The sequence below is a fragment of the Coturnix japonica genome, chromosome 13, assembly GCF_001577835.2.
Source record: "Coturnix japonica isolate 7356 chromosome 13, Coturnix japonica 2.1, whole genome shotgun sequence".
Taxonomy (NCBI): Eukaryota; Metazoa; Chordata; class Aves; order Galliformes; family Phasianidae; genus Coturnix; species Coturnix japonica.
In genome coordinates, this window is record NC_029528.1 from 1642694 (window position 1) to 1660106 (window position 17413).

At 41.5% G+C, this 17413-nt stretch overlaps 1 protein-coding gene across 9 annotated transcripts in view; it reads left to right on the forward strand.

The window, feature by feature from the left end:
- The window catches only part of RAPGEF6 (Rap guanine nucleotide exchange factor 6), a 100087-nt gene that overhangs the window by 54951 nt on the left and 27723 nt on the right, over nucleotides 1-17413 (forward strand). For 8 of the 9 annotated variants that reach the window (XM_015875555.2, XM_015875547.2, XM_015875553.2 and 5 more), the window contains 10 exons: nucleotides 3357-3488; nucleotides 9016-9199; nucleotides 10032-10168; nucleotides 11105-11263; nucleotides 11799-11951; nucleotides 12415-12579; nucleotides 13739-13846; nucleotides 14171-14374; nucleotides 15097-15205; nucleotides 17144-17387. In XM_015875555.2, coding sequence (XP_015731041.1) covers nucleotides 3357-3488; nucleotides 9016-9199; nucleotides 10032-10168; nucleotides 11105-11263; nucleotides 11799-11951; nucleotides 12415-12579; nucleotides 13739-13846; nucleotides 14171-14374; nucleotides 15097-15205; nucleotides 17144-17387 — 1595 coding nt within the window. The remainder of the gene's footprint in view (nucleotides 1-3356; nucleotides 3489-9015; nucleotides 9200-10031; nucleotides 10169-11104; nucleotides 11264-11798; nucleotides 11952-12414; nucleotides 12580-13738; nucleotides 13847-14170; nucleotides 14375-15096; nucleotides 15206-17143; nucleotides 17388-17413) is intronic. The other variant, XM_015875552.2, reaches the window with a different exon arrangement.

Sequence of the window (17413 nt, forward strand, 5' to 3'; positions counted from 1 at the left end):
TGTGGTGGGTTTTGCTGTGTTTGCATTGTTGGCTATCAGACACCTCAGTCTGGATGTCTGGAAAATGTGATGCAGGGAGGTGCAGCTCAGTACGGCACCAGGTGTCAGGAAAATGAGGTGGAAATTTGTGTGTGTAAAATTCAGAGGGGTCAAAGTCACTGCAAAGCAGCGATGGTTGTGGGGCAAAAGGACTGAGCTTTGGAAATGTGGGTTGGCTATGATAATGAGAGCGTGCAGCTGGTTGGTTCACTCCTCATCCCAATGGACATGGGAAGCTCAGCATTTCTGCCAGGGGACAGAGAGCAGCACAAAGACTGGTATGCTTTTAGGAGGTTGCTGTGGGATTCAGCCTTTCTGTAAATAAGCATGAGCCAGAAAGAGTAGGACACATGCATTGGATGCATGGTGCCAAGCTGCTGCTGCAGCTCTACAGAGCATCTCTGCCTCATTAAGGACAGTTATAGACAGAAACAATCTTTAGATAATCTTTACAAGATAATTCAGGGATTTTTACAGCATGTTTCTACAGTGGTTTTAGTGGCTCTTCACCCTCCCATGCTGACAAATGCTTGCTGTGTTAGCCATTTAGCAGAGTGGTACATATGGCTAAATGAATAATTAAGATGGAAGTCCCAGTTCATACACCTAGCAGTGGCATGAAGTGTCTAAAACCTGTAGATGAGAGGGAAATTGGTTATTTTAATGCTGAGACCTCAAATACCCACTGTCCTGTGATGCACAGAACTCTGTGGATCATTGGTTGTATAGAAAGCTGTTGCAGAACCAAAGGCAGCCATGATTATTGAACATGGTGCTCCTTCTGGTGGGTTCTCTGTTGGTCTGCTGTCCTCTTGTCTTCAGCCAACAGCTCCCAGATTTGGGGTAGAAGTCCATATTTTTGGGTGGGGAAAGGAAGCACCAGCACTCCTTCCTAAGAGGTTCAGTAGCAGTGAATGTAATACTGTGACTGTCTCATTCTGGAAACACAACCAATGAGTCTTTGCTGGGTGCTGCCTGCTGTACAGGAAGGAATATGCAATTTTCTCTAGTTTTTGAGTGTCTGGTCGTGGTGTGTAGGCGTGATTCTGTGTTGTGTGAGGTAACTACTCCATTTCTAGCCACAGCAAGCAGCTCTAGACTGGCTGGGCAAGTGTGTTGGCTCTTGGATGGAAACCTCAGCAGTGTCTGGGAGGAATCACATCACTGCTGTGCGCTTGTTGTGCAGTGAGCTCGAGGAAGTTCATTATTCTATGTAAGATCAAGATGTCTCGATTTACCTTTATAAGAAATAAATGTATCTCCTTTGGAGTATACCTGGTTTAATAAGGGAGGAGCAGAGCTGCTCCATCAGCACACCAAGATGCTGAAGTCAGTGTGCTGCATGCTGCTCCTTCATTCTGTTTACAATAAATAAAAGAATCCATTGAAATGCAGCACTCATTCTGAGTGGTTAATTAGGAGATGAACAATTTTGGAACAGATGACTGGATATATTACTGGATACTTCTTTTGCACAGTTTCTGAAAGATTCTAGTGTGGATATAAGTGAATGTTGCTGTTATGGACTTGTTTCCTTAACACATAATCTTCCAAGGTACTGATGCATTTGGAACGAGTGTCTTAAGTTTCTCCCATATAAAAAACCACAGCTGAATAGGTGAATGCTTTTCAGCAGCAGCTCAGGCAATTCCAAAACGCTTTCAGCAACATCATTACCACATCCAGTGAGTCCAGCCCGTGTCCGCTGCTGCAAAAACATCCGCTCCTTGCGGTGCTGCTTAGTGAGTTCTGAAGGGAAGAAAATTGCTTTGGGTAATAAAAATGACACACAAAAGACAGAAGCTGTGATTTATTTTGGGAGATTGAGTAGAGTGGCAAGCAGCACTTTAAAGGTCACTTGTCTCAAATAAACCTTATATCTCTCTCAGATTTAAAGAGATGCTGCAGTGTTTTCTTACACCTAGCTTGCATTAAATGTCTTTCCCAATAACATATGGCAAAGTCCAGCTGGAGCATCGTGGGTGCCCATGTGCTTTATAGGCGATGGAAATTAATGTGAGTGCTGGCTGAGGGAACGAAGATCAGTTCTAAGTGATTAATGACTTGATTAGAAGTGCTCCTCTGGGGAGGGGTGGTGGTGGTTTGAGTTAGTCTTCAGTCTGTGAGAAGTACATACAAATGGCACACCTGACTTTCCTTTGTTTTGTGAGCTCCGTTTTGCTCCAGCGATACTTCTCAGCCTCAACACATAAAACTGCCTTTGTCACACACATCTTACATGTTACGTTGCCAATTACAGCAGGTGGGCTGGCGTGGCACTTTGGCAGCGCTGCTGTTTGGGGGAGAGCTGCAAGGTAATGCACTGAGTCGGTTCTGCTCCTGATCTCCCTCCTTCCTCGCCTGAAGGTCTCTGAGCTGTTCCCAAAGGCTGCAGGGCATTGTGAGTCTGGCAAGCAGAGCTGGAATTCAGCTTCCACACTTCACCTTGCACTGAGCACACTATGGGAACCAGCAGCAGAGCCTCAGGGGCTTAACCAGTGCCTTAACTCAGGAGGCTTTAAGGGAGATAGTGGAATATATTCCGCCTTGCATGCATTAGTGGTGTCTACTGCTTTTCTGCATATGGCACAGAAATGTGTGCTGTAAGAAGCATTCATTTGGATTTAAAGCAAAGCCAAGCAGCACCCCATCCATGCTGGAGTGGAATCCTACCTCCCTCGTGTCAGCTCTCACCGTACACAGATAGGTTCTCTTGCCCCTGGATTGGGTTCTGCCAGCCAAGGGCTTCCACCTTTTTACTGCTCCCTTAAGCAGAGTTTTTTGGTGGCAAAAAAATCTTCTTCAAAGTGTTGGATCTCCTGTGTGTTTGGATCGAGTTTGCTGCTTGGTATCTACAGCTGGGAGGGTCAGTTTGGTTTGCCTTGGTTTTAATGGCAATTTGTGACAGCTTAACAGTCTTTTGCATTTCAAACCTTTAAAAGAAATGTATCCATTTTTGAATTACGTGCTTCATCCTGGATTGCAGGATGAGGTGATGTTCAGGATTGTGGCATTATGCCTTTGCCATCTCATGAGCTCTTTGATCTGCTGGTGTGTGTCAGTGAGCTGCAAAGGGCCGGACCTTTGTTCTGCAGGTGATGCATCGTTGCACATCAGTCCCGTAAGATCACAAGTGTGACTGGGCACCTTCATCTAAATTCACATTTTTTCAAAATACATGTCAGTGTCAGGTGAATATTCAGATATGTAACAACACTTTTAATAATCAGTTTGCATGCAAACCAGATTTATATGACCTTTTATTTTTTTCTTTCTTTCTTTTTCCTGCCTTTTCCCCAAATCCCTTTCGTTTACAGCTTCCAGCTGATCTTACCAAGATGCATCTTACAGACAATCCTCACCCTCAGGTGACTCACGTCCCTTCAAGCCAGTCTGGGTGCAGCATTGCCAGCGATTCTGGGAGCAGCAGCCTGTCTGATATCTATCAGGTAGAATTGCATTTGTTTCTTAGTTCTCTTTTTCCCTTCCCCACCCCCCCCAAGCTGGAAATTGCATTTTGCCTTTCCTAATTGATCTGGTAGCATTTTGTGCTGCTGTAATGTCGGCTGGTTATCAGAAAACACGAGGTCAGACATTCACCACACACAGTTGTTTGTTATATTTGCTGTTGGCTGCCAGAATTTGGGCGGAAGTCCATCAGGAGCCGCTGCACAGCCCTTGTGGGAACATTGCTGCATGCTCTTCTGATGGCACTTCCTCTCTGGTTTTCCCTTGGCACGCATTCCATTAGCAGTGAGGTAGGTGACAGTGACCATATGAGGGTGGTGGTGACAGTATGTGTGCAGGTGAGCGCACATGTGAGCATTAGTGCTTGGCTTCATTGCAGTTTTATTAAATACTGGCTGAACACGGTTTGTATTGATGAAGAATAAATTATAATGAAAATGAGCGCAGTTGCAGTACAGAATGCAACAAAAGAAGTGCAGCAAGTTCTTACACCACATAGTATCAGGCTTGCCTACAAGAGGAGCTTGGTTCTGGTTTATTTCTTGCCTTATCATTTGAAGGGAAGACTTGGGGTTTGGTTTTGGTGTGTTTCTTTTCCCCCAGTCTTGTTAACATTAAGAACACCTTGTTCCTGTTCCATTTTCTCTGGAAAAAAGAGGAATTGCTTATAGATTGCGTGACACCAAAGCAGTGGCAGTTAATCACTGCCTCCCCTTCCTAATGCTTCTGCAAACCCAGTGCTGCTTCCCACCTCCACAGCTCCCTCCTTGCTTTTCACCTCTCTTTGTACCAGCACGTGTCCTGTTGCTTTTAAAAAACACATGAGGTGATTTATGTGCTGTATTATGGAGCAGATTTCATGAAACCCTTTTGCCTGTCAGGTTCCTTGGTTATTTGCATTTGTTGCTCACAGCAGATGCCCTGTTCTGCAAACAAAAGCATGGTAATAAACATGCTCTCTGCACTGACTGACCATGCAAATTCCGTTGTTTCTTGTTGGGAATAGAAGTTGAGGAACACTGAGAGATAACTTATTAAGTACGTTATCTGTAAGCGAAGCAGAGCGGCTGCCTCGTGCCAAGTTGCAGAGCTGGGTTCACGGGTGCACTTGTGATGGAGGGATCAGTTTGTTTGTCTCAGAAATTGCACAACTTTTTCACTTCCGAGTTCAGATCCGCTTACATTACCAACTAGATAGGAACTGCTGAGTGTTGTGTGGGCACAGCTGGAATGTAGATACCTGTTCTCCTGGGTTCTGTCTGGGTACAGTGTGACAAAGAGATACTGATGATATATCTTTCTTACAGCAAAGTATTGCAAGTTAACTTTAAAGATAAGACATTCAAAGCATTAACAGTCTGAATGTCCCATCCAATCTATTCTTTTACTTCTTTCCATTTGCTCTCTACCAGCCAGCTCAGAATCCCTTTGATTCTCAATAGCTCTTTCCAGACACACCCTGCATTCCTCGCAGCAGCGTTGAAAGATTTTGTTCTTCACGTTGTCTGTTTTATTTGGTGTTTTTTCTTTCTCCTTTTTCTCCCTTTGGAATTAATTCTCCTGGCTCAAAAAATAACCAGCTGCAGTCACCAGAACGTCTGTGGCCTGTGGCTGTGCTACCTGGGCAGCTTACACAGTGAGGCTGATGGAGCTTTTTGCTGGCCGTCTTCTGCCTGTCTACCTGAGCCATTTGGGGGGATTATATTAAGTGAAAAGCACTTCCAATGTATTATTGATGAAGCAAATATTCCAGTGAGGAGGGTATACTTTTATCCTGTGTGGTTAAATGCATTTGAAATGTTGCATTCCTGCTCTTAAAGAAAATGCCAAAAGAGCGTAATGGTTAAACAAACAGAAATTACATAAATAAAGTAAATGAAGGAGTAGCGTTTTAATCTGCACTGCAACACTCCGACGGTGGTGAAGTATATTTATGTCCCTGAAGGAATTACAGATTTACTCATATTTAAATAATCTTTTCATAAAGCATTTGGAAAACGTTGCCTTTGCTTTTGCAGTCAGTTTCTTCTCTGTTGCGTGCCAAACTCTCCAGGACTATCATTAATGTCAAAGGAGGAGCATTTCTGAGTAATTTTTATTAATGTAGCCTTGAAGTGACCTTTTGAATGAACAATATCATAACATTAATTTTTAGTGTGTAGCACAGCCGTAATTCCAGAGCAGGAAATGGATTAGTATGATAGAAACAAAGGGTGAAACATTTTTTTGTTAAGGTTTGGAAAGGGTTTTGGTTCATCTGCGTACACTTTATTCATCGACAGCTTTGAAATGAGTTTTCACTTCTTCCAGCTGCTTCTCAGTGCAGGATGTTAACCAGGAAATGAGCACAGGAGCTGAAGGTGAGCTCAGCAGAAACGAGCCCTGCCTGCAGCACGGCTGCAAACACATGGCATTGAAACCAAAGCTGCTGAGGAGAATAAATCTGTGATGATGTTTTCTCCCTTCACACCTTCATTTGTATATATTTGAAAGCTTTTCCTCCTTTTTCTTTTTTAAATGACGTATTTAATTTGCGTGTTTGTTTTTCTTCAGCCTCTTTCTGACAGCTTACCTTCAGAGCTCGGGTGTTCAGGCACTTAGGAGAAGCCTTGTGGTTATGCATATAAGTGGAAATGAAGGATTATAACTTCTGCAAACAGCCCCTTGGCCTTGTAATAGGTATCCTCAGGGAAAAGCTATTCTGCAGGTATTACAGTGAGCAAACATTTCCGTTTGCTTTTTCATGGGGTGAGCTCTAAGAAGGCCAGCAGAGGTACTGTAGGCAATCCAGGCTGTACGTGCAGACCTGGGTGGGACTGTGGTCTAACTCTGAGTGCAGCAGAGTTGTTGCCTTTATGAATGACTTTCAGTGCTCTCCCCTTTACCAAGGGAGAAATTCTTATCTATTTTTCCTTATCTATTTAGTTCTGCCAGTCATCTGCTCAGTGGTTCTTTTCTCTCTTTTTTTTTTTTTTTGCCATCTCTCATTTGTCACTTCAGCAGTTTGTGTTATTTGTGGGCAGCGATGTCATTGCCCAGCAATAGTTCCGTCTGTGGTTAAGGATTTTAAGTTAAAATGGATTATCTATAAAATATGCAGCAGGGTTTAGGGCTTTACTATGGGCTTTTCTGTCAATTCTGAAGTCTTGGACACTTTTCCCTTGAAAGAATTGACATGAAGGAAAGCAAAAACCCCATGTTCTTAATAGCAGGTTGAACCAGGAGCCATGAGCACTAAAATTACCTGTCATGCAGAGTTATTACAGAACGGAAAGTCCTTCACATGAATACGTGTCAATATCACCAGAGTTATGAGGGCTCCTTGGCTTCCAGAGCTGGTGCCTGGGACACCTCTAGGGATCAAGCTTTGCCAAACATAGTCTTGTTGTCTCCTTAAGGAATTTAACAGGCAAAATCTGTGGTGATATATAAAGCCAAAGTGGTGTGATTTTAGAATAGCCAACAAGGGTTTTGGCCATGATCTGGTGCTCATTTCTGTGCAGGCTGTACAATGCACATTTGAAATATCACTTGCCTGTAGAACCTGCATCCTCCATTTTGTTACCTTAGCTTAATGTTATTGAAGTGGGAATTAGCACTGTACTCGGTTTTACTCTGCTTGGGAAATGGAATATGAATTGTGGCTGTTCAGATGAAGAGATGCTGGAAAGGTCTTAGAATGAAACGCGGCACTGAGCATGTGCTGCCAAGGCTCTCCAAGCACAATTTGCACTTCGGCTTAATTCCAAAACTGTTAATGTGTGAGCTACATAAGCCAGTGAAGTGATGTAATAAAAACAGATTTAACCCTATGTTCTGCCACCCTGCTCTGTAGGAAACATTTGTTAAGTCACATAAGCCTTTTTTATTAGGTTTGGTGAGTAATTGTAACAAGGAGGACAAGTCCGAAGACCTCAGGAATATACCTGACCCAGTGTTTGTCTGCCTGGTGCAGAGGGCAGTGCTGCTGCATCTGCCCAAGGTCTGGGTTTGCAGTGGCAGCTCTGTGATCAAATCAACTCTGGCTTTGGTGATGCAACTCAGACTTGAAAACAGCAGTGCTTCAGCACTTGTGCTGCTTATGTCATGTCTGGAGCTTCAAGCAGTAGGCAGGAGACAGGATTAGTAAACGTCACTGAGTTATTGATAAATATTTCTCACTTCAGAAGAGCGAAGAGTGTTCCATCTCCTTTTTAATATCCTGCCATCAAACACTGGGTTGCACCCAATGGAGCAGAGACATCTAACAGCTCTGCTTTGCGCTGTAGCTGTTAGCTCATCGCAGGCTTTCCAGCCGTTCTCATGGAGTGTCTGGAAGTGCAATGTTGTAGGCACGTCAGGGAATTGGTGTTAATGAACAATATTCTAATTGACCGTAGGGAAATGTTCCACTGGGGCTCTTCCAATGGCTGTAAAAATGACTGACAATAAAGGAGATGGGCATAGATACTCATATTTTTGCTGTGTTCTCAAATGTGTACCTCTGAAAACGTACCAGAATGGAATGTGTTTGTTCAGAGTCCATGGTGCACCAATGGCACTTTAAAAAACAAAATCATAGAAATTAGTGTTTAAACAATTTGTGTCTAACAGCTGCCAGTGGGAGTTTGTTAACAATATTACAATAGGTGTCCATTGATCAAGTTGCGTGCTGCCTTAAATTAAGACGAAATGATTGAGGGGGTATTCTGTGGGAACTGGAAGGTTGAAACTGCTTGGTTTTGTTTTTTCTTTCTTGCTTTCCATCTGTTTGGAAAGTTATTTTCATTCCATTACATCATTGAAACTTGACATGAGGAAATATTGCAAACAGTCCTTGTGTGATGCTGCTTTTTGGTGCCAGCATTTCTTTATCTTAAACTGTGGCTTCGTGTGTCTGCTCAGTTTGGTGTCTATATTGCCACCTATTGATGACAGCAGCGATGTGTCTAGACGTTGGATGGCTAGTGTTATTACTGAGTTATATTACTACTTGGTTAATATAAAGTCTTAAATTGTGAAAAGCCATTTGTTCATGTGAATTCCCAAGGACTAAGCACTGTAAAGAAGTGAGAATTGGCCAGTAGAGACAGGAGTACTCATCCTCACCTTTCTTTCAGTTATGTTCTCCACCCGACGTATTGACCATACACCAGGATTACAACCATTGTACAGTACTGAAACTAAAAATAAGATCAAATCCCTTTAATTTTATGCACTCAGCCTGGATTATTGTCCCTCAGTGTCACACAGTTGGTATCGATAGACTTGTATTGCCTGCAGATCATTGGGAGTGTCATTAGTAAAGAGAGCACGTGCCCAGTGCACTAACTTTAGATTCAGAACTTGTGATCATAATTCTGTAGCGTGGTGTTCCTTTATGCCACAGGTAGATATTTATGCTGTCTACTTTCTAGTTTAAATTGTTGGTCATAGAATTTGTTTGCATTGTTAACTCTACTAAGATAAGACCAAAATTAATTGAATGAAATCATTGAAGTCTTTATCTGATGGATGTCTTCTCTGTAGGCTACAGAAAGTGAGATGGGAGATGTTGATTTAACAGGTCTTCCAGAAGCACCTGTAGACTCTGAAGATGAAGAAGAAGAGGAAGATGAAGATATTGACAGAACTTCAGATCCGCTCCTAGGGCGAGATGTTGTACGAGAGTGCCTTGAGAAAGAGCCTGCAGATAAAACTGATGATGATATCGGTGAGGAGAAAAAGAAGTCGATCTTTGTATAAACCTGTATCATGTAACTTCAGTCAGAGAGCATACATGTAAACTGTTAATATTAAATGTATATCATCATTGTTATGAATGATGCCTTCCAGAGATCACATTGCTCCAGGGATACTGTTAATTAAATGCTTTTTCTTCTATCTGGAAGAATATTTGCTCTGAGCATTCAAATATTTTGAGAAAATGGTCTTTGAAACTCCTATTACTAAGTGTTGAGTGTCACAGTCATTGTGTCTGTTGGTAGGAGGGTAACATGGTAACTTTGACTGCCTTTGACTGTTGAACTAATTAATTCTGGAACATTGAAGAGAACACACTGGTGCTGCAGTGTAGATAAGCTTAATCATAAACTGCAAAACATTTGAAAGGAAAATAGTTTATTGCAGTGCCTAACTGGAAATTGGCATTCGTTTAATGGCAAAATTTAGGTTATACTTTACTTTTGATTACTTCTCTAAACTCTGAAAAGTGTTTCGTGCTCTTGATAAGCTTATAATTACTGTACAGTAAGGGTATTTTTCTGAATGTTTGAAGCTGAAGTGCTTTCACACTTAGCTAGATTGCTGCCATAAGAGTCAATCAGGGCATGATCAGGACTGCAGAGCCAAGTTTTTTCCCCAGGTTCTGATGACAAAAGCCATACTGGGCTCATTTAGCTGCAGGCACTAACAAGGATTGTAACACCACTGAGCAGTTCCTTCTGTGTATTAATCTGAGGTTTAATAGACCTGTGGGAGGGCATGATATCTAAGGAACCCCTGGGCCTTGCAGTCTTCATACTGACATTTCCTTTGTCTAACAGAGCAATTATTGGAATTTATGCATCAACTCCCTGCCTTTGCAAACATGACAATGTCTGTAAGAAGAGAACTTTGCTCAGTGATGATATTTGAAGTAGTGGAGCAAGCGGGAGCCGTCATACTTGAAGATGGCCAGGAGGTAAGTAACCGTATGGAACATGGTTGAAGCACCATGGGCAGAAGGCTGCAAGCTGTGACAGGTTGGGGAATGTTCTCTGCTCCTCTCCCACTCCTGAAAACTACAGAATTCCTCACCTCTTACCATGACCCACTTCTGAAATCCCTAAACCTTTGTCCATCTATGTGTTAGATTCTGCCTGTGTACTCTTGACTTCCTTGTTCAGGACTTTAGTGTGGTTGAGTGTAGGAATAGAAAACCAAAACACAACAAAAACAGCATTCAGTAATTTATGCTGTGGATTACTATCAGTTTAAGTGCTAAAATCTAAGAGCTTAATTCCGAGATTACTTGTACAGAAGAATGCATGATTTCCATTGGTCAAATAACTCCCTAATTTTTACCCACTGTCATGGAGATGGATCCTTGAACAGCAGTGTAGGTAGCATAACCTAAATATCTGCATTGGAAGCAGTTGCCATTTAAGTAGTGGTTGGACTCCCAACGTTGGTGCTCTGAATTCTTCCCTGCAGCCTCTCCTTGTACTTCAATCCAGAGATCTGGGATGGCTGCAGCCCATCAGTGCTCTGTGGGTGCTGAATGTGCTCTTGTTTCTAGTAGTGACCAAGTGGGGGGAAGAGCCCTCATGCTCGTTAAATAGTATAAATATACTGTAGCAATTAGCACACTGATTAAAAAGCAATCTATTCATCAGCATTGCTCCCCACTGAATTAGTACTGAAATGAATGAAGAATGCTGAAAAGCATTCTTGTTTCAGCCAGCTTTATTGCTTGCTTTACAGTACGAATTTCTGGTGAATTACATGTTGCAAAACTGTGGTGGCAACAAACTGGAGACTGCAAAAATAAAGCTTTCTGGGCCGGGAGCACTGGAACAGTTTATACAAATCTTTTGAATGAGCTTCACTTCTTAAATGTGTCTTTCACTCCCTCTAGCTCGATTCTTGGTATGTTATTTTAAATGGCACAGTGGAAATCAGCTATCCTGATGGGAAGAGCGAGAGCCTCTGTATGGGAAATAGTTTTGGGATCACTCCCTCCTTGGAGAAACAGTACATGAATGGAGTGGTCAGAACCAAAGTAGATGACTGTCAGGTAAGATCACAGTCTGCACATCTAGCTCGTATTTCTAAGCATCTAATAAAAGACAGCAAACTTCTTTCGTCTTGAGGCATGATCTTCAGTCCAGGAGCAGAAGAAAGGAGATTGGTTTTGGATGGGCCAGGGGCTCTGCTCCTTAGACTTATTGTACACTGAGTAGCGGAGATGTATTTTAAATTGCTGTTGTGTGAGAAACAGGAACTTCTGCTTTCTGTTGAAACATAACCTTAGTTCACCCTAGTTGTGCTTTGTATGTGATTGACATGCAATAAGAACAGATAAACAGACAACAGCCATATCCAGCTTTTACAGAGTTTGTTCTCTGGATGATTATCATTACGTTCTGGAGACATAACATGTTGATCAGTTTTATTTCCCTCTATTTATAACTTTCTGGTGTAGCTGGGCAGAACAGACTGAATAATAACAAGTACTGTGCTATGGTGGTTGTGTCAGCGCAGCCCAGAGATGGGGCATGAGGATACGTTCATGTTTTCAGTATTTAATGATTGCATGTTGTCTGGGACAGTTTGTGTGTATAGCCCAGCAAGACTACTGGAGAATTCTGAACCACGTGGAAAAAAACACTCATAAGGTTGAGGAAGAAGGAGAAATTGTTATGGTTAAGGAACACAGGGAGCTGGATCGCAGTGGAACCAGAAAGGGACACATTGTTATCAAGGTGAATTTCCTCCCATTCTTTCTAATAATCTATTAAACCTTTATTCATTTTGGTTTAAATCTGGAACTTGTGTTCAGTTTTGTCTGTCTTACCTCAAAAATTTAATTCTGAGGAATTTATATTGTTTTACAAATCTACTTCCATATGTCTTTTAATCAACGTAGGCCTTTGGGGCTCGTACTGACAGCACTCCTTGTGTGGTGGTTTGGGCTCTGCAGTCTGGAAGAAAAACTTCAACTGTTTGTAATAAACAGAATTATGAGATATTGCAGGTTGTTCTGGCCAGTTACAAGCTGCAAAATTGTCTGGAAGGAACATGAGGACTTGATTTAAATTGATCAGTGTATTTGTTTTTCCTTGAGTTTTCCAAAACTGAAGTTTGGAACACGGCTTTAAGCTAAAGGGACTCTCTGAGAGAGGTGCTGGCAGGTGGTATCAGCTGTATTTGCATTCCATTTTTAAGGCAACACCTGAGCGGCTCATCATGCACTTGATAGAAGAACATTCTATTGTGGATCCAACTTACATCGAAGATTTCCTTTTAACGTACCGAACGTTTCTAACGAGCCCCTTGGAAGTTGGGAATAAACTCCTGGAGTGGTTCACAGTGGACAGCCTCAGGGATAAGGTGGGTTCCAGCCTCCGAGGGTCATAAATGTGTAGGTGTTCTCTGCAAAGTGAGGTGTGTCACTGCTGCTCTTCTACAGGATGATCTCCTGTTTAATTGAGTTAAGAGTCCAACACCTGTCTCTCTGAAATCCTTTTATGTATTTATTTTACTTTTACCAGCAACTTGTGGAAATTTTATTCATGATTTCTTGGATGTGTCACCTTTGTTCTCGCAGCAGCTTTGTGTTCACCTTCCATCATTTTTCCTTGTGGAGTTTTTCAGTGTTTTGAACATACCTTATTAGAGCAGCTTACCATGCAGGCTGTACTCAGAGTAAACTGTGCTGCTGATAATGACTCTACTGTGAATAGAACCATGTTCAGCCCTGTGTAACTATGGAAAACTCACATGGTTTGGAACTTGTGTTCATATCCACTTTGTTGAAAATGGTGGCAGTAAAATCTTGGCCATCAGTTTTATGTGTTCGAGATGGAGCCGAAGCACAACTATGGAAGCTGTGTGGGTTTTTGTGGAAGAAGTTGGCTGTGCTCCTTCACTATGGTTACTGTTCCTCCCTTTTTCCATGTACTCCTTCTGGCAACAACTGTTTCTTTAAGAAAATGAATGTAAAGAAGGAAACTAAAAGAAACTGATCTCAGCAAATAGAAGAGGAAGTCATTATTTTTAGAAGAGAAACTGCCCTGGATTAGTATTTCTTAACAGTGGGGATAGATGAAATAGTTGCCAGATTGAGTTTGTGGTGAATGGCAGTAACTGTATCACACATAAATGCAGCCCAAACAATTAGCTTCAAAACTTAGAAGAAAGTTTTTTATTGTTACATTGTACAACTTCCTTGGAGAGGATGTAATTAGGAGGCTTTAAAAAGATCTGTTTTATGAAAGGCAAAAGGAAGAGAGGACTAAAGGTAGATGAGTGCACCAGAAAGTACTGAGGGGTGTAATCAGCCGGATATGAAGATGTCTGATACTTGTTGTTTTCTTTCATCTCCACAAGGAAGGGAAATCAGGAGTTGATTTCAAGTGCAAATGGCTTTTGCTAAGGAATGCATTAATATGTGATGTGTTATTCTGTCATGGCCTTGGATTCTTTTTTTTGCTTGTAGATTACAGCCTGTAGGAGAAAAAACGTATTTTGTTGTATGCTTTTTTTCCAGGTTACCAGGGTGGTTTTACTGTGGGTGAACAACCATTTCAATGACTTTGAAGGTGATCCTGCCATGACTCGATTTCTAGAAGAGTTTGAAAAGAACTTAGAAAACACGGTAGGAGTGAAGGACAGCTGTCACACTTCTACTGCTATGCACTTCCATTTTCCTGTGTGTTTGCAAGGGTTAACACATTGTAGTCCGTAAGAAAACACTGAATAGGTGGCTTTTAACATGGGTGTATTTGTTTTAAAACATATATTTAGATACAGCGCTCTCATAAAGCAGCGCACCTGGTGCTCATTTATGTGTCTTTGCATCACTGCAGAAGGTTTATTAAGATTTGGATACATAGAATCATAATTTCTCTTACCTTTTTTTTTTCTATACATTTCTACTAAAAGAAACATCACACTCAGTTTCATATCTCTTGTATTACAGAAAATGAAAGGCCATCTCAGATTGCTGAATATTGCTTGTGCTGCCAAGGCAAAATGGAGACAAATTACCTTGCAAAAGCCTTCTAGAGACTCACCTCTCTATTTCAGCCTTCTTGGAGGAAGTGACAAAGGTTTTGGTATCTTTGTTGAGACTGTGGAAGCGGGGAGTAAAGCTGCAGAAGCCGGACTTAAGCGTGGTGATCAGGTAAGAAGTGTAAAGTTAGTTTTAAACATCCATCTCTCAATTAAGAAATCTGGTTTAGCCGACTGTATTGTTTCCAAGAAAAAGATCACACTGTTGATGGTAAGATAAGAGTGGAAAAAAAAGAAAACAAGCAAAAAAGTAATACTTTAGGTTTGTATGTTTAATATGTGTTCCTATTCAATAGGATTCAAAGCATCTAAAGTATTTCAAAAACAGAATAGGGGGAAAAGAAGCCAAACTGTGGCAAGTTGTGGTTGCTTTAGGACACTTTCTTAGAGGAGATATGGTTGGGTTGAAGCCATCACGTGGTTTTATTGTGTTGATTCTCATCGGGTGTTGAACATCCCGGTCTGGGGCTGGGGGAGCTTCAGGGCCCTGCAGTTGGTCTGTCCTTTGGTTGTAATACCAGATCTGCAGCTGGTGATCCACCAGGTGCAGATTCTAAATGTAAGAATGTTGTCCCAGAAGATGAGTTTGGTTAAAGTGGTTAATGTGTAGGAATGGAGTTCCTGGCTCGTTTACAGGATGGAACTTGAGTGCAGTCATCAAAACAGTTATTTTACAAAGAATGCTTTCATGGTATAACTACTGTAAAGATGGTGTGATAACTTCTGGCAAGTACTTAACATCCTTGTATTGTTGCATTTACATTTGTAACTGTTATGCAGTAACTCCATTATAAACAGCTGTTCTAATAGTTCAATTTGCATTTCTCCTTAAAGATAATGGAAGTAAATGGACAGAACTTTGAGAACATTACGTTTGCAAAAGCTCTGGAAATCTTAAGGAACAATACTCATCTCTCCATCACTGTAAAAACAAACATTTTTGGTGAGTAGACTTCGTAGCTGATATTTCTGTGTCTGTGCACAAAACCTCCAGTCCTTTTGGCTCTAAAAGTGCAGTAGGATTTCACCTTCCTTTCCACTTGCCCTAGGAGTGAAAGATCACACAGGAGTCCCCTCGTTGTGCCTCCATTTGCTCTGGGTGTGCCACGTGCTGCATGTTGGGTGGCACTGAGCCAGCATAGCCAGTGCTCTGCTCCCTGAGAAATCCTCAAACGGCTGCTTAAGCAGCTTTAGTGTCCCTGCATGCGATACGGCTGACGCTGAGCCAAAGGAGCCAGGCCAAAATACTTTGCCAAGAAAAAGCAAAAATGTCAAACTGGGTTTTCATAAAACTTTTTATGATGGCAGGAAGAACAATAGGATAAATGGCCTTTATATCTCAAATCGATAAGGGAATATAAAAAGTGGTATAGTATATAAATGTTAGCTTTTAATTGTCAGTGTGAATATAAACACATAAATACCTCCTTAAACTCTCATTCAAACCATCTGTTCTCTTTCCATAATCCTGTTCAGGAAACAGAATAACCATAGCTACAGAAAGAACAAGGCTGTACATACCAGATAGATCCTTCCTCTGTAGTGGTATCCGAGAGCTAATGGTGCTTACTCTCTCATATTTCCTTCCACTGGTTACCTGCCTGTGTTCCCTATGAGTTTTCTTTTCAGTTATGATTTTCTGTTTATCACTATACAGGTAAAAAGTTTTAAGATCTTAGCTGTTGTTGATTATCGTAACTCTAATGACAGCACAGAACTGCAGTAATCAGTCGACTAGACTAATGAACTGGCATAAAATAAAGCATTGCTGTAGCTGAGGCAGTGATGGTTACATACAAATGGATTCTAACCTCTTTTCCTGCAAGCTGATACAATTTCAAGATGATTTCTCTGATATTTTAATGAATTCATGTTGTGAGGGTTTTCTGAACTGCAGTATGTGTGATTCTGTCCTTTTAATTGGGTGTGAAGTGCCTGGTATTGGCAACAGGCAAGCCCCATTCTTAGATTTGAGTTTATATGGTGGAGGATTGTAGCCACAAATTGTGTCACATCATGGAAATATGCACTTTGACTGTGGATGTATATCTATATCCACAGTCTAGTATATCAAGTCCCTTATGCCTTGTTTGTAAGGCTAAGAGATCAGCTCTGCACGGTGCTGTTCTCTTGGTACCATGTTTTCAACTGAAAGTACTAATTTTCTGACAGGAGTGACCTCAGAGATTGAAAAACAAAACACCCCAAAATAAACAGGAAAAACCCATAAACCAGTTTGAACAATTTGATTTTACCTTTTATTTGTGGGAAGAAATAGAAACAATGAAGATTGGTTTCTTTCTTCCCCCTTTTATCTTTTGGGAGTGTCAGTAATTGACAGCCTTAGTCTGATAAATGCAGTAGGAGGTTGGATGCACCTTATGTATTACTGAAGGAAAATGAAGGAACAAAGAAAATTCCCAGCTGTCCTGAAGTTCTTCAGGATGCATCTGCACTGTTACCACAGATGCAGACGATAACAGCCGTGAAATACATAGAGGAGATTGATGTGAATGTAGAGGTTCCTTGTTATTGATCTGACTGCGTTTGTGAAGGCCAGGATATCTTCATTAAATCTGTGCTCGTTCTGAAAGTAGCCAGGAGAGTCCTGCTGTGCAGAATGGGGCATGGCTTTCTGTTAAACATTCTGCCAAGGAATTCCACAGCAAAACCCTAAATGGGAAAAGACCTGCCCCCTTAGAATCAAGATTAGAATGTGATCTATGGCCTGCTTTGGCAGCGAGTTACCTTTTTGTTTTGGATTCTGCTTTTATTTCTCTATAGGTATGTGGGAAACCAAAGGTTTGAGGGGAAGAAAGAATGCAACACGAAGGTTTAGATGTGCAAAGGTAAATCACAATGGTTGTATCTTCCCTTGCAGTGTTTAAGGAGCTGCTCTGCAGGATAGGGCAGGAGAAGAATGGAATCCCACATATTCCAAAAATTGCAGAGAAGAAAAACAACCGCTACTCCATCCCAGATATGCCGGGAGATGTGGAACAGATGTTCCCCCGTGAAAAAGGAAACAAGAAATTGAAAGCAAACACCGTATCTGGTGGGAGAAACAGGATCAGGAAAATTTTAGACAAGACTCGATTCAGCATCTTGCCTCCAAAACTCTTCAGGTGTGTTGGGCTCTCCTGGTTGAACA